Raw genomic sequence first — 23,707 nt, 5'->3', positions numbered from 1 at the left:
GCCCTGAAAGCAGGTATCGTTTGCTCTGTGAGCAGAACAAGAGCTATTGAGTCTGCTTTCTTCAAAGTGCCCACAACTGGAAGGACTAATATCATAACTCATGGTTTAATGCAAAGACGGGATGCAGCCAGAGAACAATACAAACTTTGTTTAGATTTTCAAAGAATAACCGTGGTAGCCAGAGTTATTTTTTTTGAAGGTTAAGCCTCTGGAACCAGACAAAATTCATGCTGAGAGTTGAAGCAAGGAAGAGAAAAGTTGTTTAGATATCTGCCCAACATTCCCCTTAATATATGAACACCAAGGGACTAAAATGTGAAATATTTTTCTGTTTGACTTTATATATTGCTAAAATAATCTTTAACATGAAATTTAAAAAACTGTCCCCATAATCTCATCATTCTATAATTTTTTCATTTTGTCATATTTCCTTACATCTCTTATTTTTACATATTTCCAAGCAGTTGCAAGCATATTACCTAGTTTGACATTCTGTTTTATCTGTACACCACACATTTATTTTTACATGATATTCACCACCATCCTATGAATAGTTTTTCTCTATCAAAATGAGGTGTGATTATGTTGAATACACAGATTATTCCCAATTTTGGCTGTTAAAGATCAATTAATATAAACACCTCTGTCCATATTTTCGGTTGAGTTCTTTAATCATGATAAACTCCATGGGTCTGTTTTTTAGTGATTGACACATCTTTATGGCCTTAACCGCATATTCCTAAATTGCTTTAAAGGGCTCTCGGCGTATGTGTTTTCATAGACATGGGCGCTGTGTTAACTTTTCGTAGCTTCTTCAGTGTTCACCATTTTAATTCTTTTTGGGGCCATTTTGATCGCCACAATCGAAAGGATGTAATGCTGTTCAAGTATATATTTCTTTTTCACTTACAAGTTAAGTATTTTCTCGGGTGTTAATAGTTTGAAATGATATTCGCAAGACTTTCAAGCTGAACAGTGGATAAAGCTATATTACTTGAATGAATCAAAAGAGGACAGAAAGAAGGAGAATATCTCACAGCACTTTCGTAAGTTCCATCAAGAAACAAACGGCCGTGAGCAGATGATGACCGCGGAGTCCTGATTCTGTCGCTGCCCACTCAATGCTCAGCAGTGTGGGAGGAGCCCGGGGCAGCTCCGGGTAGCAGCAAGGGGCAGAGCTGAGCTAAGAGACTGTAGGGCACCGACTCATTCACCTCACAGTGAAAACTTACTGTCTACTCCACTGCGTGCGGAGTATCTTGTGGGATATAGAGGGGAAACAGATGACAGGCGGCTGTGCCCAGAGAACTTACTCAAGGGGGGAAGAAAAGATAAATACATAATAACTGAAGGAAGCACTGAATTGAGATTATGAGACTTTCTAAAGAAAGTTTTCCTCTTCTCTACGAAGAGGCATACATAGAAATCAAAGTCTTGATGAAGAATGAATGTAGTGCCAATGTATTCTAACATATGAGGACAAAAACGATCATGAGCCCTCTTCCAGGGAGGTTCCAGTGACATCGTATGACCACATGCCAGTCGGCAGAAAAGACCTGGACTTAGGTTGTGTGTGTGGGAGGGAAGCACTCCCCCGCTTCTGGGACAGCCCAGTCTGCTCTTTCTGAGTCATTCATATTTATAAACACGGAGGACGTCCCACACACGGCAATGAAGGGAAACAGCAGGCAACGGCCTGACCACAGGTAGATGGATGGGGCTTCTCTACCATACACTACATTTTAAGGCTGTCCCGGTATATTACTCCCAAATGACCATTTCTGTCTTTAAGCTGAACGTAAGTTGGACTGACTTTTAAGAAAGATGACAGGCTGCTTTCATTTTTCTTTAAACCAAATACTCTTTAGGACTCTAATATAAAACATCACCCAAGGCTTTTACAATTATTTCAAGTACTGCAATTCAAGGGCAACCTGAAAGAATACTCAAAGATAGAAAGGAATGCGGCTCTCTCAAAAAGACTGAGTGCTGAGGGGAAGCAGGTCGTTTAGCAGTCCTATGGCTCACCACCCCTTTAATCACAATAGCTTCCATTCTGTCCCCGGAGTTTAAAACGAGGCATAGCTTTACGTTTTTAGTGTAATATAATTTTGCATTCATCTTGTCAAGGTGCATTTCTTTCCAGTCATGCATTTTCGGAAAGGACTCATCCAAACAGAAGGGCAAAGTGACTTCAAGGAACATGGACCGGGCAGTGGACGGGGAGGTGACAGGTCCGGCTGTTTGTGGTCTTCACTCAGACACCCCAGACCAGGGATCAACGCTCTTCGTCCGTCCACTACCTCAGGCCGCGAGCTCAGGGGCGTCCCCGCGAGCACACCCCAGAGCAGCCTCCCTCCCAGCCCATCCCGGGACTCAGCCTCTCTCGGGGCAGCAGGTCAGCACTTTCCCGCTCCTCCTTGCCCACCCAAGCCTGACTCCTTTTCTTTCCCATCTGCAGAGGCAGAGGAAGCTTTGTGTCATGGAGAAAGAAGAAACAGGAAACCTTGGCCTGGCCCGTTAGGACCGGTTATGCCTCAGAGCAATGGCCTTGCTCCCAAAAGGAGACCGTCCACACCCATAATGCGACACGCGTACCTCAGCCAGGAGCTTAGCTCGAACACGCCACTTCAGACAGCGTGGTGTTACACAAAGTAATAACTAATTAAACCTAGTAACCAAACCTTCATTATGCGTTTTAAAAAAACTAAGTGCTTAAAAATTCCAAATGTCTAAAGTGTAAACTAAAACACGACCATTGTATCAATAAAGTCACAGGATAAGCTTATTTCACAATCAAGTCTGCTGGCTGACACTTGCAGATTTTGGCGTCAGTGTATGGAAATGCAGACAGACTTTGAGGAAAGGAAATGAAATATAGACAGAAAGCGAAGACTTCAGGGTGGGCTCAGAAAATAGCTAAAATTGGGTTTGTGTGGGTGGGAAGTGGTGACATGCGAAGGTGGCGTGGGGTCCTGGCCTCTCCCTCTTCCTCTCCTGCGAGGCCCACTCACCCTCTCCAGCGCGGGGCCGGGGAAGCGCTTCGGGAACTGCGCCCAACACCAGAGCCCCGGCCTTGCTGACAGCAGCTGTGTCCTGTGTCCGCAGCACACCCTCAGCTCAGGGCTGCACGCCAGGGGCTGGGCCCAGGGAAGCAACCAAGACACGAGCAACCGTCCGGCGCCCCCGTGTCTCCCCTAAAATAGGCCATTAGGGTTCAGTGCTGCTTTGGAACCCACTCGCCCTGTTAGAAATCTCAGCAACAGCAGGAAATCAGCCTCTGCCATTCCCCCCAAGGGCATGTGGGACAGGCCTGGACCTCGGAGCCCGTCACAATGGAGCTCGGAAGTGTTGCTCAGTGTTTGGGGGAACAGAATCCTTCACTCTGTGAATGTGGACTGAGGAATGAAGACCCAGGAGTGATGGCAGCCACTTTAAGACCAAGAAGAGAGCAGGAGTAGGGCAAAGGCAGGAAGGGGGACAGAGACTTTGAGCACCTGGGCTCAGTGACCAGGCTCAGTCGCCAGAGCAGGCAGAGCTGGAGCCTGCATTATCGCTAGTTCCAAGTTCACGTAATTTAAAGGAATGCCTGCATTTTAGTAACTGGTAAAGTCTTACATCTTGAAACTTCCTAAGCCTTTGAAAATACATCTACTTTTCAAAGCTTTAAAATCCAGCTAAGGTCTCTTTCCTGAAGTATCGTCCTTAAAAGTAAAACTATGTATAGTAGGATAATTTTCTTCTCTTTGAAAGAAAACATATGCGAGTATTAATAGCTATTTTAAGCCCTTGGCAATGCGGCCCCACACAGAATAAATGAACCTGGGCAGATGTAGACCTGTTAGGACCGTCAGATATGTTTTTACAGTGCAGCTTTATTTTTAATACCAATTTCAAAATCAAGAAGTATCATTTATAGATATCTAAAGAACCAAGAACGGGGTGAGCCACTTATACTGATTTGCTGTTTTAGTGGCACCAAGTTTGCAGACAGAGTTGTTCATGACGAACAGAAGCCTGTCACAGTTAATGCTGTGATGTTTTAGAAACAGAAGGCGAAGACCGAGGTCTCGCCTAAGGTACCTGGCAGGTGTGACGTCACAGCAAGCCTCTCTTCCCTCCGCCATCTGCTGCTGGACTCTAGGCCTCACCTGCAGTCATCCTCGAGCTGCTCAGGGTAGCTCAGAGTACTGAGCCGTACTGTGATCTACGGTCCCTGTCCCCATTGGTCTGGACATCCCATGAGCGCAGTTAGCTTTGGGCTTGGTATTCAGGAGGTGGCTGACATTCTATAAGGGCTGAAGAAATATTTGTCGGATGACTGAAGAAATCAGTACGTGAATCAATGGAACATTGAAGGGAATATCTATCAATCATCTATTTTGCGGTACTGGGGAGTGAACTCAGGGCCTTTGCGCTGAGCTACATCCCCAGCTCTTTTTAAAATTTTGAAACAGGGTCTCACGGAATTCCCCAGGCTGGGCTCTAACTTGTGATCCTGTCTCAGCCTCCCAGAGTGTTGGGATTATAGGTACATACCACCACACCTGGCTCCTTAAGGGGAATTTCGAAAATGAAAGCTTCTCTAAGTTACAGGTAAAATTTAATGAGGTCTAGTGAGTCAGTTTTGCTGTGTTCGCTTCTGTAAAATGCAGTCCCTTTTTGATTTCAGCGGGAGATGAGTGGGCTTGGTGATGGACAGCTCCCTGGGGCACACTGGCTTGCTTTGTTTTGCCCCTCCCTCCCTTCACTGCTAGTCACAATTCCTAAACCTCGCATCTCCCCTCTCAAGACTTCCATGACCAGAGTGATAATCAGCGTTACATTCTACATTAACATGCCTAAGTGGGGTCCAGGGGAAAGTGGTTTGAAAGGAAATATTACTGTGATTGTTTTGTTTCAATCTGGCATTCAAAAGCTTCTTTCGGTTAACTTTTTATCCAACCCAAAGGAACTTGAAATTAATCCCATAAAGAATGAAGGCATCCTTTGCCCCGCTGAAGTGAATTAAATGGAATGCAGAGTCCCGGCAAGAGTACAGCGAGCCGTGTCTGGCACAGCCTGGGAAGGCTCGGGTCGCGCTCCACGATGGCGTGGGGCTTCGAGATGTCCTGCCATGGACAGTGATGACGCCCTGGCCGAAAAGGATGTGTCCTAGTATTACAGTTACAGTGGGAGTAGGGGTCCTGTATCCTTAGAATTCTAATCTACACAACTGCTAAGTGTAGAGGACGGGGAATTGAATAATTTAATTCCTACCTGTGACCCACAGAAGCACTGAGTTCCTGAAACATGACCTCATCCAGAATGAACATCAGTCACTTCTTCAACTATTTTTCCAAGCGCTTACCTCCAGAAAGGCATGGAGAGATCGGATGACAAGTCTTAGGGTAAATTCTGCTACTGGAAACAAGTTGCCCTACAGCATCTGAAATCCTGCAGGCATAGGACTTAGACTTTTAAAATGATAGAGGCAAGACAGCAGAGAGAAATCCATAGTTCCAGGGAGCGAATCTAGCATAGAAATCTGGGTCCACTGTGCAGATGTCACCAGCCTGACCTTTGGGAGGCTGAAGCTTCCGTTTATCTGCTCTCCAAATGCACTCCCAGCAAAATGCTACTGGAAGTGTGCTGTGATGAATGTCAGCACGGAGTTGTGAGGTTCCCATGTAAGAGATGAAATGGAATCCCAAATTCCTCATCTATAAACTGATTAAAATTTGATGTTACTTAAAAATCACAGCACTCCCTAGGGGACAGGCTAATGTCAAATGTAAATTCATATTATATTTTGAAGAGATGTAGATAGAGACTAGGCTGGAGCTCATCAGTGGGTTGGGAAGGAAGAGTCACTGAGATCAAAGGAGAGAAGGGTGTGTTTCCAGAAGAAGCACATATAACTATGTACCAGTACACAGTACTCGATAGTGTGATAGATGACTGTTACTGTTTTAGGTACTCATCATAACATGCTGTGCTTTTCATCCTTTAGAGCATAATCCTACTGCTATAAAAGAGTTTACTGTAAAACAGTGTGCTGCTATGCCAGTGGTAGCCTCATGTATCTCGTGTTTAACTACATATTTGGATAACATCAAGGGGCCATCACAGATGATTGACATACACCTTCTCAGTTTGCACTTAGAAGTTGGCACTCTGTGTGGTACTTTGCGATACACACGGATGAAATTGCCTCATAACATATTTCTCAGATTATATTTCCATCACGTGTCACATGACTGCATTGAAATTTAAATTAAAAAAATTTGGCCTATGTGGAGTCTACTAATTAGAATTTTTTTCCAGGCCACTATTTGTTCAATATTAGTTTTGAAAATCCTTCTAAAACAAATCACATCCTTTGATGTCTTCTTAATGCTTGAGATTTTTTTTTAATTATATGGAAAAATGTTTAAGTACTTTTCAGTTTGCTTTGGTTGAGTTCTATAATATTTGAATATTGTTATAGTTTTTTTCCCTTGCATTGCTTTTCTTTGAATAATTTTAATTTTTGTATATGTGTGTGTTTAGTGAATGATAATAAAGTTTTTAAAATTCAAAAATGATAATAATTGATTCTAGAAAAGTACTTAAAAATACATGAAACAGGGCTGGGGATTTAGCTCAGTGGTTCCACCGCCTGCCTCGCAAGCGCAAGGTCCCGAGTTCAATCCCTGGTACCAAAAAAAAATACATGAAACAAGATCACCGGATATTCATCCTTTTGTTTTGGGATGAATCCCTATGACCTAAAAGAAAATACATGTAAGACAAGGTCGCCATCAAGTGTACTGGTGAAGGCCGGTCACGGCTTCTGTCAATCAGAAGGGCTGAAAACTGTTGTAGAAAGCCAAGTGTTTTCTTAAAGTAGTTTTCTTTCTTTTTGCAAACACGAGAGGAAAAAGGCCATTTTATTTCTTCATTATTATTTGCCATATTCCTGACGGCTCAGAAATGTTATGCTCCCTTAACCATTATCTAAAAATGGGGGTCTAGGTATCAAAAGTACTTCTTTGGAAAAAGGTGTAATGTGGAAGAAAACATTTTTATCAAGAGAGTGTAAGGACACTGAAGAGCTATTTTTTAAAAGAATATCATCGTGTCATTGTAAGCTCTCTTAGAAAAACATATTCTAAAAGATGAAGACATATTTCCACTGCCCTTGCTACAGAACTATCACACTACTGCCAGTTTACTCTCTGTCTGAAGGACCAGTTATCTCGAGAAAAGGGGCCTCTTGTATTTCCCCAAAGATCACATAGCAACTATTACCATGCTAGATAATGGCTAGAACTAAGAGAAGTTTTGTACACAAAGCTTTAGGTCTAGAGCTATGGCATAGGGAAAACAAATTTAGACATTTTGCGTATCCCTTCACAAGTGTGAAATCATTTCATTTCCCTAGGTTTTAGAGAAAACATATTTAAAATGCCACAAAGATGTATAACAAAACATAACACTGCAAATATTAGCTGTCTCTTTCCTTGAAATATAACTTAAATTTGGTGACTAGGACAAGAAAATGTCACATTCCTTTCTCTTGCTAAGGAAATTGCATATTTCCTTGTGCAAAAAAAGACTATGCAGTCTTCAAAAGAGTGTATGTGACAGTTTTAAAGTTGTTTTGTTTCAGGTTAAAGGTTTCTATAAATTTTCATGATTGTCTCCAAGTTCAAAAAAAAAAAAGAAAAAAAAGAAAAGAAAAGAAAGGAAAACAAGCTCAGGCACACAAAGTTTTGGTTTTCACCAATGTTAAAAGACAATTTGAGGTATGTCATAATCAAATCTACCTTAGAATGGACACACTTTCGATTGTTGCTTATGCTTCTATCCCTGCTCCGCAGTATTCAATGCACAAAGTTAATCTCTTTCCTTCCTAAGATCTGTGAGGCAAACAGATGTGTGACTTCCTAAGTGGGAGCTGGAGTTACAGAGCTATAGATGAACGCTCAGGGTTTGGTTTCAGGACGAAAGGAGCCATAAGCCTTGGCTGAGAACATTAATTTCACTTGGGAACACAGCAGTTCTGGAAGCAGAAAGCCTCTTTAGAAACACAGATTAATCAAATTTCCAGAATTTCACTACCATGAAATGAAAGAAAAGTTTCATAGTCACATCAGGTACTGTTTTAAGGGCTTCCTATCCATCTGCTCACTTAATCCTCACACTGACCTCACGTTAGGCCAGAATGGCCATTGTCTCCGCTGACAAAGGGGGAAACTGAGGCCAAGGAGTCCAGGATGGTGGTAAATTCACACCCCTTTAGGTGGCAGGTCCGTGCTCAGCTCGGAGGGACATTGGGGCTGCCTCAGCTTCCTGCCGGGGAGGGGGTGGCCAGCTGGGAGGGCCCCCGTGCGGGCTGGTTCTCCTAAAGGCTGGGCTGCTTCCGAGTTCGCAATTTGGTTCCAAGTGCATGGATTTAAATTCTCCAGGAGGCTAAGCAGATGAGTCCCCGAGGGAGACAGGAAAGTCCCCAACACAGGCCCCCTGGTTCCAGGAGGGCACCTGCCTGGCTGTGGGCTTTGCAAGCTCTGCCTTGGCTTTCCTAGGCTGGGTGTGGGTTCCAGACATGAGAGCTTCCTGGGGTGCCAGGGAGCAGAGGGCAGCAGGCCACTGGGAACGCTGGACGCCTGCTGGTAAATGGGCTCACGGGGAGGAATCCACACACGCAGAGGGGTGGATTTGTTTGCGGGGTCCTTGTTTCACCCTTTTGTTAGCTTCATTTTGTTGATTCATTTCCCTCTCATTATTACAGTACAACTAAAGTGTAGTTCTAGAGTTTGGAAAGTATATTTATTTAACTCCTAATTTTACTTAACAAAAAGAGCTTGCTTCTGGATTCAGAAGGTTCTAATGGATCCCCTCTGTGAGAATTAATTTCTTTAACCAAAAATATACATATTAGTTTAATCATCATCAGAAAAAACTAGAGTACATTTTATCACAATGAATGTTAAATACAGTATTTTCCTATCCCATATATAACTTATTAAAATGTAATATAGCCAAACTACTTATAATGGAAAATTTTTAGTTTCTGGCTAACCCATCTATAAAAATTAAACCAATTTGATCATCTGTATCAGAATTTTCCTGTATTTCAAATGCATGTACGGAGTTTGTATAAGCATGTGAACATACTGCTACCATCATTCACTACAATAACTCTTCCTTTAATGGTTTCCACATTGTAAAAGAAATTCTTAATTGAACAGAACTCACCTTTTGCCCATTCATCCCTGGAATCCCAGGTGCTCCAAGAGAACCCTAGGGAGACACAATTAAACTAGGTTGACATCACAATCACAAAGCATTTCAAATCTACATCCATATTACATTAGTTATATCAGCCGTAATGGTATCTTGCTAAAGTACTTCTATTAGAAAAATTCTAAGAGCATGTTTTTCAGATCTTTCTCATTATGTTCAAATATTATAACGCAGTCAGATCCTTCAAGTTTTCTCAGAAACTAGAGTTAAAATTTAACTCCATTCCCAAATACACACTTCATCTTAATATGATTTCAAAGGATTTAAGTTGAGACACACATTTCAGTCAAGTGTTATCATTATGTATATCTAAAATGTACCAATAAATGTTTTGCTTAAAATAAAAAGAAATAAAGCTAGGTGTGGTGGTACACATCTGTAACCCTAGCACTTTGGGAGGCTGAGGCAGGAGGATTCAGGTGTGAGCCCCACCTGGACGACTTAGTGACTTAACAAGACCCTGTCTCAAAATAAAAAATATAGACAGGGCTGGCAATGTGGCTCAGGGTGAAGGCCTGGGTTCTGTGCCCAGTATCGTAATAAATAAATAGTTTTAGTTACAACAGGAACAAGTCTCTCAGTGACTGAATTCTTGAATTTCACAAATTTATATATGTAAACGAAAAGTATTTGAAATAACAACTGCTTGTTCCACAAGTCCATAAGGGAACCATGTTAGAAACTTAAATGCCTTGTGTCCGGAGCATTTTCTCTTGGCTTCTTGGGAGCATGCTGCAGTCGCTGGAGGGCCAGTCCCATAGTTGGCTCAAACAGGTGCTACAAACGTCACACATGGACCAGGAACAACGCAGGTTCCATCCGACAGGGTGAAAGCAGGTGTGTCAGGTGTGTGCACCTGCACCAACACGGGCGGGCACACAGCACCGGCCGGGGAGGAGAGGCCGGCGCGGATGGGAAGGGGTGGGACTGAAGCAGTAATTACTCCCTGAGAAGGTCCAGCGGGTAAGCGGATACAGGAACATTAGCAAGCATGATGTCATCTTACTCTCCCAAGCCTCCTTTTTAGGCTCTGGAGAAACCATTTTTAAATACAATGTGCTTATTCTTTGCCTAGAACTAGAAAACAGATTTTTCCCCTTACTACATGTATTATTAAATTTCTTTAATAATGATAGGAAAAAGCTTTTAAAAATAGTAATGATAACACTGTTCTAAATATAGTAATTATGTGCAAAACCAACTGAGAAGGCAAATTCCTTCAAGCTTGAGATGTTGGAGAGGAGGTCATTAAACGACTTCTGGAAGCCTGAGCAGTAATTTGACTCTGGCTGAATGTGGATTAGGGCAGCTTTACAATTTCACACCATGCTTAATGGAGATGTCATTGTGAGGGACAAAGTCTTCCTACACACAAGGTGTCTCACTACTCACTGGCTTTGGGTTGGTTTGTAGGATTATGTTTCAACAGATGCCGCATGCCCACTGCTTGGGGGATAAAAATTCTCTATCTTTGATGGATTCCAAAGATAAAGAATAATCACTTTTCCACCTGTTATAATCCAATTGTTTTCTTTAGTTTCCTTCAAGTTGCAGGGTGGGAGGTTGGTGGGGAGTGGAGAGCAGGCAGTGGGGACCTAGTGATGTGTGTCGGCACAGAGCCATCTCCCTGCTGGTGACACAGTTACCACTGCGGTACTGGTGCAGCTTCAGGACTCCTAGATCCGCCCATCACAATGTCATGGTCAGCTGCATTGAAGGACAATCAGGAAGTCACATTTCAGGTTATCGGAACAAAGGAGGATCTTGGCAGGCACCTGTCACACTGCAAACCAAGCAAGAAAACCATCCTTTGTTCTGACCAGTTCTGCGGCCATTGGCAATTACACATTTGAGCCAGGCCATGAATTCAGTTTTCAGTGTCTTATGATCCTTGAGATTTCCAGTTTTGTCTCAAGGTGTTACCAGTATTTGAATTACAAATTCAACAACCTACAGGCTTAGCACTCAGCCTAAGGAGTTCACTCTGGATACAGTGAATTTTCTGCAGTAGAGCTGATTAGATGTCTCATGCTGCATTCCAAGGCAGTGTTTTTTTAAAAAATTTTTTAGTACCGGGGATCGAACTCAGGTCCTTGCGCTTGCCCAGCAGGCAGCGAAACCGCTGAGCTAAATCCCGGCCCCAGTGGCTGTATTTTTAGAAAGCAGAATGTGCAAAGCAGAACAACTACTCAGCGTGGCTTATAGTAGCTCACTTCCGCCACCGAGCAAGGGAGTATAATTACTTTCCCAGAACTGTTGTATACTCTACCTTTTGTCCCAGAGGCCCCAGAGGACCCTAAAAAAGAAAAAAATAAACCTCAGTCAACAGAAGACAACAGTCATTTAAGCTAAGACGACCAATTAAAACTGTCCAGTGCCGTTCTCTTGTTACCCTGAACTACGCAGAAGTTCAGGGAAGATTTTCAGTCAGATGAACAAAACGGATTTTAAGCTATGTCACTCTTTTGGGAAGAAGCACATGCAGTGGAGTTCTCATCTCTTCCCTGAGAACGTTCGCTGTACCGTGCACCTGCGTCTGAATACCGGCAAATGGGTCGTGCCCATCTCACTTAGCGGGCTGGGGCTTGTGCTAGAAGAAGTTAAAATGCACACAGTGCCCAGCAAAGCTACGTGCTCCAAGACTTCTGCATCTGCAGGCCTTCAGGAGGCAGATTTGCAAATAGCTGCATAGCACCACAAAGAAACACGTTCGGTTCTCATCTTCCTCTCAGGAAACGCCGCCAGGTGACTGGCACGACACCTTGCTTACAAATGAGGGGCAGCCAAGGTCGAGCGTGGCACCTCAAAAGTCCCTGAAGAAAAGACGCTGTGAGCTTGAGCTAAGACATGGCACAGGTGGTGGGAGGAACACAGTGTTTGGTGAGACGAACGAGAACACTTACACGGAAAATGTAAATGTGACAGTTTGAGACTCAGCAGTTTTTCAATCACAAAGCCCGAGTTAAGGTTCTTTTGGCTTTATTTAGAGCAAGTCCCAGCGCCGGATGAGCGGCAAAGAACACAGAGATAGAGTTATCGTTCTAACACTTTATGTCTACTTTAAAGTAAAAAATTAAGTAGTTTCTAATTCTTTCAAAATACATTTAATTTTACATGCTTTAGGGAAGTTGCAGACATCATCATCATACATAAAAGCTCTTTAGTGCATCAGCCTTCACCACGGCTGCCTCCGTGATATCAGTGCCTCACACCCATCCTCGGTAACACTGTAGAAAGCACAAGGGTGGCCATTAGGGGAAGACTGGGTCAGGCAGTGGTTTGCGTTATTGAAAATGCACAGTGCTCCAGAACATTCACCGCCTATTCCCCACAGTTATTTTGTAACCCTCACAGGAAGACTAATAGTTTCCTTCCAGAATCGGCTTTAGGTTATGAAACTACGCTACGTAACACACCTTCACATATTCCTCTTTGATTTAACCAACCAATCAGTTTTTTAATGAGCTTGTTTTTGGCATGTCTGTGGTCATTCTCCCTACCCATCTTATTTCATCTATTTAAAATTCTCCCTCTCTTAGATTTTGCAGAGAGAACAGACTATCAAGAGTGAATTCCCTCGATAGCCCATCTCTCATCAACCCAAGCCCGCAGAACCCCTCCCTGTATCAGAGGAAGAAAGGTCCCCTGCCTACACCCCTGCCTACACCCGCCGGAAACTCTGGACTCCATCCTGGCCTCTGTCCTTCAGGGTCTGTCAGCTACACCTGCATCCCTATCTTGGTCTCCCCACTCCACCATTCCTTCCTCTCAGCACGTAAAGATGTTGAATCACTTCCTCACTTGGTTAAATTGTCGGGGAGGCAAATGTGAATGCTAAGTAAAGGCAGAGCTTGGAGGCAGAGGCGATGGGAGATCTGAGAATGAAGAAAAGACTTGGGTTTTATCACTGTCTTGGATTCCATTTTCTCAAGTGTCTCCAGGGCACTTCACTTCTTAAAATGTTGATGTTAGAAAGGAAATCACCTAACAAGGAGTACATTAATTCAGTGTTTAGACTGAGGATGTGTATGTTCAGTTCACAAAGGTTTCCTTCCCAATGTAAACCTAACTTTGCCACTTGAAAAAATATCATCCGGTAAAACTGGATGTTTCATTACATCGACACCCTGAAACAGACTGTTTCAAATGAAAATCAGAGCAAATTTTATATGAAATACTTCAGAGACTAACATATGTGGTATGTTTGATCTCTATTGCAAGATCACCTCAAATCGGAGCTTTAGAAAGACTAATCACAACTCTGAAATTCATAAAATATTATTAGTTGTATAATTTAACATAATATTTGAGGAAGTCAAATGATAACTTTAAAAGAAAATATTTATCCTTCACTTTTAGGAAACTAGTGCTGTTTTGGGGAAATTCTGAGAATAAAGGCAGTTAAGACTTAACATTAATTCTGAATTGTGTATATCTTGTATTCACAGTTCTACTGCCAAGAATACATTCTCAGCTACCACAAATGTACATATACTTCTTTTGATCCCACTGGCAAGAAAAATGTTTGGGAGTCAGGGAGAGTATCATTTGTTACCAGGAAGAAACTGGGAGGAGCAGCCGAGTATGAGTCACAGACGTATATGTGCGTACACACACCCGTGCACACACACTCCAGTTATTTTTATAAGATATTACTTATATGTATGTGCTGCAAGTATTCTTAGATTAATAATCATTATATATCTGTGACATTGGGGTAATTGAATTTAAGCTTACAAATTAAGGTTCCTTTGCTCAAAACTTGATTTTAGAAGTAGGCTATGTTCCTAGCAGTTGGTTAAGATGTCTACACTTGATTGTGGTTCATGGTACATATATAAATTTATAAATAGGCAAATACCAGAGACGTATTCATTAATTTATCTAATCTTTCTTAAACTTATTTATACTTGGCTTGGGTGAAGAATGTCATATTCATTGTTTACTAGAGACACTAATGCTTATTATTCCTAAAATTAAAGTTTTAGTAGTTAAAAAATTTTAAAGCAATTCCATTATTATTAACCCCATGATTTAGTAAGTTTGGATCAAATAATTTTCCAAAGTAGAGTTATAATCTTTTGGGTCCATTTTTATTAATTAGTGAATGTTCCTTTCTTAGACATTTTCTTGGCTGGCCCATTTATAGTTTGCATATGCTTCATAGGCAACCGATTAAGATGGAAAAATCAAATTTACTTAATTTTTCAAAAATAATTTCTATATGCCTCAAGATTAAAAGCTGCAACATGCAGAATTTCAGCAAAGTAAACGAAACTTCTTCAACTCCAGATCTATCAACTATAATTTGACTCTGAGAATATATTCATCTCAGTGTAGTCCTGGGTGATATAAAATATGTGAACCTATCTTGGAAGAATTCTGCACAGTGATATAACTTTATTCAAAAGGTAAAAAACAAATGGCAAATTTGAAGGATGGAGTAGGAATGGGACTAATCTGTACAGAAACCGTTACACCAAACTTTTCAAAATTAAGTTCAGGTAGTAACTTGCAAACAAGGAAGGAATTATTCAGTGCACCTGATTTCCTTGTTTCCCTCAATCCCACTTGATGCTGCTGCTAAAGATCATACACCACATCCAGCTAAGCAAGCAAGTGAAAGAAATGTGATAGTCCCCATAGTCCCTACGTTGGCAAGGATCCTCCCAAAGCGCGAGGCCCAGGGAGGACCCTCCCCTCCTCCTGAGCCATCAGATGTGCACAACTCTGGTCCTGGCCTCTTCCAGCTGTGGTGCCATGTCCTGCTGAAGTCCTCAGCTCTCATCTAGCTAACGTGACAGCCACCTCACAGCCACTCTGCTTTGAGTGTCCTCCAATCTTTCTGCTCACTGCTGCTGCTAAATGCTAATGGGCTCACACTCCCTGCTCAAACGTCCACTGAGGGCTTTCGCACAGTATTCAGAAGAGCGCAAGCTTTGATAACAGCTGCAGTTGGCCACGCTTCCCTATCCCCACTCCTCTGGGTGCCACGTCAGGTTGGCTTTGCTCACCCTCTCTCCTGCGTCTATCCCTCAAATCAGAGCTCAGCGCCCCTTCGATTACCCTCCAAAGTACCGCTCATACAGGACTTTTTAATAGCATTGTAGCATTACAGTAATTGTCTAATTATTTCTCTTCAAACATCTTTTATCCTGCACAGTAGCTGGCAGGTAGCGACTGCTCAGTGAATCCTCCAGAGCTCACTTGTTTATTAATGTACTTGAGTTTGTTGGGGCCCACTGAGCCCCAGGCAATGTTTTAGGCACTGGGGGCCCAGTAGTGGACAAAGATAGACAAAATTCCAGCTCTCTTGGACATTTATACTCTGAGAGTAGACAAAGACAGTGGACAAAAGATGAAGGTGGATCAGCCGATCAGTGCTAAAGAGAAGACTGGGATACAGAATGGGAGAAGCGGGTGTGGAAGGGTTTTAAATGTGCGGCTAGTGAAGGCCTCAGTGACAAGGTGACTAGTGCTGAGGGAGGTCAGGCAGGCTGGGTGTGCGGAGAAGAGGGAGAATGCTCCAGGCAAGGGGCAGCGAAGGCCCAGCATAGGAACAGCGGGTGCATCGGACACCAAGGAAGCTGCAGGCGAGTTAGGGGAAGACAGGGGCAGGGGTGGGGACGTGGCATTTGTACGAACTAACATGGGCTTGAGAGCACAGTGGTGTTCACCCTGAGTCTGCCTGATCAACTATAGGAGCATGTGAAGGGGTAAGGTCAACCAAGTTTTCTTAGTCCCTAGACCAGAGCATCTCAACATAGAAATGGCAGGGTATTTTACTGTTTCGTTCATCCGAGTCATACAAATGCCACTGGCTCAAGAGCCTCTGTTACTTCTAAGTGAAACAGTGGGTGGCCCAACTGATGGTCTCTACAGTAAAACAGTAAAGCAAAAATCATCTTTGTTAGGCAGCACCAAGAGCACCGGGAGTGTTACGTCGTATGTGGCAGACTGAACTCTCTAACGCGCTTCAGAAAGCCACTATGCAAACAGTACATGGAATTATCAACCCACGTTTATCTTCAGAGCAGGGCACACAGAAATGGATGACTCTAAGAAATTATGCAACGACTGCTCTTTCCAGCTCATATACCCTGTATGTTTTCAAAAAGCCTTTGCCTTGATCATGGAACGGAAAACAATGAATGGATTTTTCAGACACTACTGATGTTAGCACAGATTTGATTGAGGTGCTAATTACTTAAACAGGATGCAGTTTCTAAGAGATGTGCTTTTGGGTGCCCCTAGGGAAATGTTTTAAGGCAAGCTCTGGTCGCCTGCTATTAGGAAATGATGTAGAGCGCAGACGCAGTTCCTGTTCTGTCCCTGATGGCTAACAGTAAGATTTGAAGCTCAGAAAGTCGCTGGTCATTACTGGATACAAGAAGATACAAGCAGCTTCTGTAATAAAAAGCCCAGGGAACAGGAAGAGGTAGTTCGTCTGCAGGGGGAAGGATAAAAGCCCCAACCATGACCAAGCCATTTAAAATTGTTTCCTTTTTAAAAATTTGTTCATGATTTAATAAATTAGGCAACATGAAGAAAATACTTTTTAGAGTGTGGTTCTTCTATTGGGAAGAATGGTAATATGTATAATCTAACTTACACAGTCATAAAACATTAGTGCCAGACTTTCTCAATGGATGGGTGCAACAGGCTTTAATTACAATGTTTTGAAAGATGTTAACATGGCCAAATGGACCACAAGGCCACAAAATATATAAACTTGGTTTATAAAGAGTAAGAGGAAATTTGAAACAAATAATGGAAATTCATATTACTTAAGAAGCAGTTGTTTGAGATGTACATATACAGAATTCCACGTCCGACTTGGGTGTTTGCTGTTGGAAAGAAACAAACTCTAGCCACTCTTTTTTTCAGTACCAGGGATCGAACTCATGTCCTTGTGCTTGCACAGCAAGCTGTGAAACCACTGAGCCAAATCCCCGGCCCTCTAGCCACTCTTATATGTATGTCTGGGGTGGAGTTTAAGTGATATTTTATAAGATTTGGGTTTTATTGCTTGGACGAGTGGAACTGCCAAACCAGAAACTATTGGGCAATGTTTATGGTATAAGAGACTATGCTGAAGCATTTTCAACGCAAAGGCCAGTGATTCAGTCGCACTGGCTGGGAAGGAAAACAGCGTAAACAAGAGCGAGACAGCGCCAAGCTGGGAAAGCTATGCCTCTTGTATCAAGTCTTTTCTGGACCCTGTCCTCAGCCACACTCATCAGTCATTTATATTTTCCCAAGTAGTCCATGTGCTTCTCTACAAGTCTTCATTCAAGGTTCGTAATCATCATTCCAGGGTTCGTGGTCATAACTTATAACCTTTCGGAGCCTTTCCTGATGCACCGAGACAAAGCTCGCTTTTATCCTCTGTGTTGCTCTAGTACATTTCATCTGGCCATATTTTAATATGCTTACATATTTTAAAAATCCATTTGCCTAAGTAGAAACTTCCTTAGGCCATGTATTTTTACATCTTTAGCACCTAGGTTAGTGTTCAATGTAATCATTGACTAGAGATGAAATGATGCATGAATGAGAGTATATACATTTTAAAATTCTGTTTACCAGACTTCCACCACTATTTTACCACATTATCATACCTCTGCGACTGGAAAGAGTCATCAGCTTTTCAGTATTTGTTAAAGTTCCTGGGTTCTTTGCATAAATAATATCACTCCCAAATTTCTATTACTTGAAAAAAGTTGCTCTGAAGTGGAGAGCCTGTTTGTAAGGTGGCATGGCATTACATTTATTCAGAGTACTTGGCAAAAAGCAGTTCTTAATGGAGAAATAACTTTCTAAAAAGAGCAAATTCTTTCTGAATGCCCTATCTCATGTGCTGACTTTTTGGGGAGGGGGAAACACTAACCCAAGATGATTCATTTATTGGTATTTCTCAAAGTCATGAGGCTATGACCTTTGGAAGGGGGTTCTCTTAAAGCTCAGGAAATTAAAGAGGTAATACATTTTTCTCACCACCTGACAAAAGCAGAACCTGACTAAATACTGAGCATTAGTACAAGCAAATTAAAGGCAGATCTAGGTATTTGAGAATCTATGTGCTGATCAGGTTCCAAAGCAGAGAGTGTATATCACATTTCACCAGATATCCACAGCTGAAATTAGCTCACTCCATCCCTTCTCAATATTTAATAAATTGTTTCTTAGTGCTGAACCCGAAGTGGAAATGACCCCAAGAGAAGGAAAAATCAACAGGCTCCTCTGCCCTCGGTGGCTGTACATTCTTCCCTTGCATACCATAAAGAAGAGAGATTTATGGTTCATAGGAGCCTATCACCCTACTCAGTAAAAAATGTTTCTAGTGAGTAACGTGTAAGCGCTTTTCCTATTTTAAATCAACAATGCTGAGAAACACTGACCCCTGCAATTTAAATATCTCATGATCCACAGAAAGTCTTAAATTTAAGACTACAATATATGGTCATGTGCCATTCAGATCTGTTTTCTATCTAGGCAGATCAGTGCTGTCTAGTGGAAATTTTTGAAGTGACAGAAATGTTCTATTTTTTTCAACCCATGGAGTAGGCAAAGAGTGCAGTTGCCCCCTCCCAGGTCTGTTCTGAAAGTGACTCATGCCACTGGCATACACAGCAGTGAACCGGAAGAGGGGCAAAGAAATGAGGGTTTTGAGGTTTGTGCCTGGAATTTGGTCCTGTGGACATCCAAGAACTTGAGTCTCACAAAGTTGGAGCCCAAGTTTTATATAACAGAGGGATGGAGAAAAGTGTTGAGGAAAGGGAAGAAGGCCAGGGCCAGGGCTGGTCATACTCTGGCTTCAAACTCAAGACTGCAGAATTTCTGGATCTGAATTTTCCAAGTAAGTATGAAAACAGTTTTATGCGAGTTAGAAGACAATGTATTTTACTTACCAGTTTATTAGCATGGTTTATATAGTTCAATATTTACACATTTTGTGTAAAGACTTCCATTTGTTCTCTTACCCTAAAATTTGTACACATGCCCTAGATCTGAAAATGTAAATGCACACTTTAAATGGATCCAGCTTTAACTGCAAGTTTCTTCTCCATGAAACGAAAATGGGGTGAAATAATAATTTCAATATATCCTCATATAAGAGTCCCATATTTTGCTTCAGTATAGCTCCAATAGGTTGGATTCTAAAGTTAAATGATAACTAAGTTGATTATAGTTCTCAAGAAGACATTTTTAAGACCTTCTTTAAAATTTAACTTACAATTGTTCATTTAATCATGAAAATGCTTTATGCAATGGATAAACGTAACAGCCACCCATGCATTTATAATAAACACGTAGGAGGAGTATGGCAGGGCTTTAGAGTCGGAAGGGGCTCAGGGCACTTAGTCTTACCATCTCCTTGGAGGAGGAACCTAAGGTCTAGACATCTTAATGGGTCCAACAGATTTTTAGATTTTTCACTGGAACCACTGTAAGAAGAGTCAAGCACAGTGCTCATTCACGGCATAGGGATCATGAAGAAAACCACAACGAAATGAGGAGAAAAGAACACAGACAGAATTATCTACTCAGCCCTGAGAAAATCTTTCTGTACTTAGGTTCCATGATCATGCTTCTAAATTACTGTTGAAAACGCTTCCCCAAAAGGTGAGAGTTTGTTTCTAGGAGACAGAACTAGCTTCAGAGGAAAGTCAAATATTAAATATTCCTCTCTGATGCTGCACTCACATAACCTTTAGATACCTTCAGAAAGGATGGTGCACACTGGAACTACAAACTTCCCCTGTGTTGGCCCAAGGGAAGGGGTGCTGGGTAGGCATCAGAGAGAGAAGGCAGATCGCTCCTCAACTTTCTCATGGTTCATTTAGTAAACAAAGCATTGCAGGCTGGGGACAAACAGGCCCGAGAGGTGGGAAGGCTCTGCCTGTCTGTCACTTACATGTACTTCATGAACAATCAGATTATGGGAGGACAGTAAAGTGCTGGGACAGTTACTGAGACATCCCAGCAGGCAGGGGGTGCAACTCAAGACACGCAGTCTTGCCAAGTAAGATCTCGCTGTTAAAACCCAGCCTCATCACTACGCTCAGGTAAGTTTCTCCATCCTTGTTATTTGTGATTTGAAGGCTTGGTTGGGGCTTTGCTTTCTCTGCCAGGTCTAAATCAGGAAGCGAATTCTGCTGTTGTCTCCATTATCTGCCATCTGCTGACCAAGATAGCAGGCAGATCAAAGTTCACTAAGAAAAATGCCAAGTTCTCGCAAGTTTGTGGCCCAGCAATGCGTTATGATGACATTTAAACAAGTCTTCACTTACTAGTTATTTCAGTTTTAAGTGAAGCAGAAGCAATTATTTATGCTTATGTGATTAACATTTTAAAAAAGCATTACATTCACATAGTGCAAATGTAATAAATGGGTTTGCAGGCAAAACTAAAACAAGCTAAAATATCTATAAATCCTTCAGTCCAAATTTCACCTTAATGGATGACTCTGAGTTTTGAGTTCGCACATAGTATCAAGGCCCAGTGAGTAAGAATATATTTTTATATTCAGAAAGAGACGAGTGGACGTGTGATGCAGTGTGTGTGAATCTGGGGGCTGGCGAGGGGAAGGATTTCGGGTTCCGAGCAGGGAAGCTGGGCTGTTCTCTGAAGGCTTGGGTAACTGACACCTGAAATAATACCCCAAACTGGGGCTTCCTGGCATATTACAAATACTTTTATCTTTCAGATTTCTGAGATCTTCTACTGCATTTTCAAAGAAGTAGTGAGAATATCTAAAGGAAAGATATCTCCAAAAAGACTATTTCAGCAACTTTAAAATTTGGAAGAACTGGCAGGTAAAGATCACTCGTGCCAGAGCAGAGCATGTGGACTGCAGTAAGTCCTGGGTCTCCCTTCCGTGCTGGTTCTATAAGACAGAGTGGATCTGTTCCTACTTAGATGGAATCAAATTTATTCAAGCTCAAAATTCTGTCTTTTAAAATCTCATCCTGAACTCGTCAGAGAACCCCAAGGTCACGCTGACAGCCACGATGCCCAGTGGCATTAAATAAATGTGGAACTGCCCAAGGGGGGCTTTTCCTTTTTACTGCATCACCCATGCTGCTAATCTTCCCATGATTAGTTTTTCGATGTAAAATGTCCTGGATTATGAGACTAATTCCCTACCTGACCCACTCATAAACAGTTTTGTAAGAGCTAATTTTAGCCTTCTTCGGCCACCAGAGACATTTTAATTTATAAAAGTGCTCCCATGCCTAAGGGCCTGTCACCTGCCACCTAGGCACCCCGCATGGCACAAAGTGACAAGTGGAGCGGATGTGCATCTGGTGGAAAGATGACAGCGAGGGTGTGGGTTTTCTGTTTTAGCTGGTAGGCAAGAAGGGAAGCATTATGAAAAATCGAGGAACGAACACACACACACACACACACACACACACACACACACACACACACACACACACACACCGTGCTCTGTGAACCTCGGTATTTAACATTTCACTGGAGCTCGTGAGCCATTCCTAGCCCTGACATTTCATGATGGAGTCTTCCTATGTGCCCAGTGATACCCCGGGCATTTGTTTTGGCCATAATACTTCTCATTTATGGAATTCTTCTAGTTCATAAGACAGGCCACATTCGTATTTCACTTGCTTCTCACCATAGTTCACTGGGATACGAAGAACAGGAATCATTACCTACACTTCATAGATCAGTAAAAAGGAGCAGAGAGTATAATCGTACACCCCCCTGACTGGTCCCAGTCAAAAGTTGCTGGCACCGTGGATTTTTCTCCCTCCTGGACTTTGAGTTCAGGCACCCACACTCACACACACTCACACGCATTTGAAAAGACATTTCTAAAGAAAAACTCATGAAAATTAAAATTATACTTTCAGCATCACCTCTCTGAGGTGAGCTAAGATATACAGGTACTACTCTGGTTAATAAGCAAAAACATACTTTTTAAAAAAGAATGATATCTTTTTTAGACAAGAGAAAATATTTCATAGTAACCAAATACAAAGTATAGAAACTGAGCTTGCTGGAAAGAAGACAGACTCAGAATAGGATTGCTTTAATTGCAAAATTCCTCAGCACATTTAAATATGGTGATTTATGAAAATCTGATTCATACACAACTTTACAGGAATACATCTGTTATAGAAATCCAGGCTGGCTCACCTGTAATTTACTCTAGAGGAAACGACTGAGTGATAATAATAACAACATGCTCACATCATCTTTCATTACAGATCTTAATGCGCTTCCCCTAACACATTGCATTTGTCTGGGTGACCTTTTGAGGCAGGCAGAGAGGGTATTATCCTTTCTTTACAGATGAGAAATTGGGGTTACGTGCCTTGCCCAAGGTTAGACAGACACCATTCATTCGTGCCCTGAGTGATGTGGTTTTAACGGGGGAGTCGATGAAGTTAGCTTCTTCCTATTTTTCTAACCAGCTGTGAAGGCTCTTAAAACAGAGGCAGATGATCTCACAGATACAACTCTGAATGAAAGAAGCCAGACTCAAATGTGTACATACTGTATGATTCAATTAATACAAAATTCAAATGCAGGCAAAACTAATCCACGGCGACAGACGTAAGGACGGGAGTTACCGTTGGGATAAGGACTTAGGGGTCGGGAGGCTTAGGGTGAGGGTCTGCTTATTGATCTGGGCTGTACACTGTGAGGTTTACCTTGTGAAAATTCACGGAGATGTACGCTGTATCTGTCTCTGTTACAGGTTATAAAAATGTTTACTTACAAAAGGGCTTTACATCTTTAAAAACTAATTTGTAGATGCACTTTATCATTAGATACATCTATCCTTGTGTGTGATTTCCATTAAGTTTAAGTGCATTTTAAAAATATGAACTAAATCTGGAGTTTCAAGACAGAAGAAAAGGTTTATAGAAAATATAACCAGAAAAGGACTTTTGTGCTTCTGAGACAGGGTTTCACGGTGCAGTTCTGACTGGCCTTGGACTTACATATAGCCCAGGCTGGGCTCGAACTTGCAGTGGTCTCCCTGCCTTGGCCTCCTGAATGCTGGGCTTAGAGGCATCACCACGCCCAGCTATGAAAGTTTTTATGTGAGGCCGAGTACAGTGACACACACCTTTAATGCCAGCCACTTGGGAGGCTGGGGCAGGAAGGCTGTCAGATACAAGGCCAATGTGGACAACCTAGTGAGACTGTGTCTCAAAATAGAACTTTAAAAAGGAGGTAGGGCAATAGTTAAGCAGTACAGGGCTGGCCTAGCATGCACAAGGCCTTGGGTTCGGTTCCTAATACTAAAAAAAAAAAAAAAAAAAAAAAAAAGAGGGAGAGAGAGAATTTCCCCCTCATATATATTAAGTGGGAAATCGGGGCACATTAGGAGAATAACACAACTGATTTAGGACTATGTCAAACATTTGTATTTAATGACCTCAAACTAGGAATTGCA

At 42.1% G+C, this 23,707-nt stretch overlaps 1 protein-coding gene across 1 annotated transcript in view; it reads right to left on the bottom strand.

Moving 5' to 3' along the window:
* The window catches only part of Col25a1 (collagen type XXV alpha 1 chain), a 401,020-nt gene that overhangs the window by 78,245 nt on the left and 299,068 nt on the right, over nt 1–23,707 (bottom strand). Inside the window, exons 11-12 of the mRNA XM_021245429.2 lie at nt 11,540–11,566; nt 9,223–9,267 (exon numbers count right to left, since the gene is read on the bottom strand). Coding sequence (XP_021101088.2) covers nt 9,223–9,267; nt 11,540–11,566 — 72 coding nt within the window. The remainder of the gene's footprint in view (nt 1–9,222; nt 9,268–11,539; nt 11,567–23,707) is intronic.

This window comes from Heterocephalus glaber, unplaced genomic scaffold (assembly GCF_053883595.1).
Source record: "Heterocephalus glaber isolate CG9 unplaced genomic scaffold, H.glaber_assembly_v1.0 deba00001688, whole genome shotgun sequence".
Lineage (NCBI taxonomy): Eukaryota > Metazoa > Chordata > Mammalia > Rodentia > Bathyergidae > Heterocephalus > Heterocephalus glaber.
The sequence above is the reverse complement of the archived record's forward strand: the minus strand, read 5'-3'. Positions and strand labels throughout refer to the sequence as shown.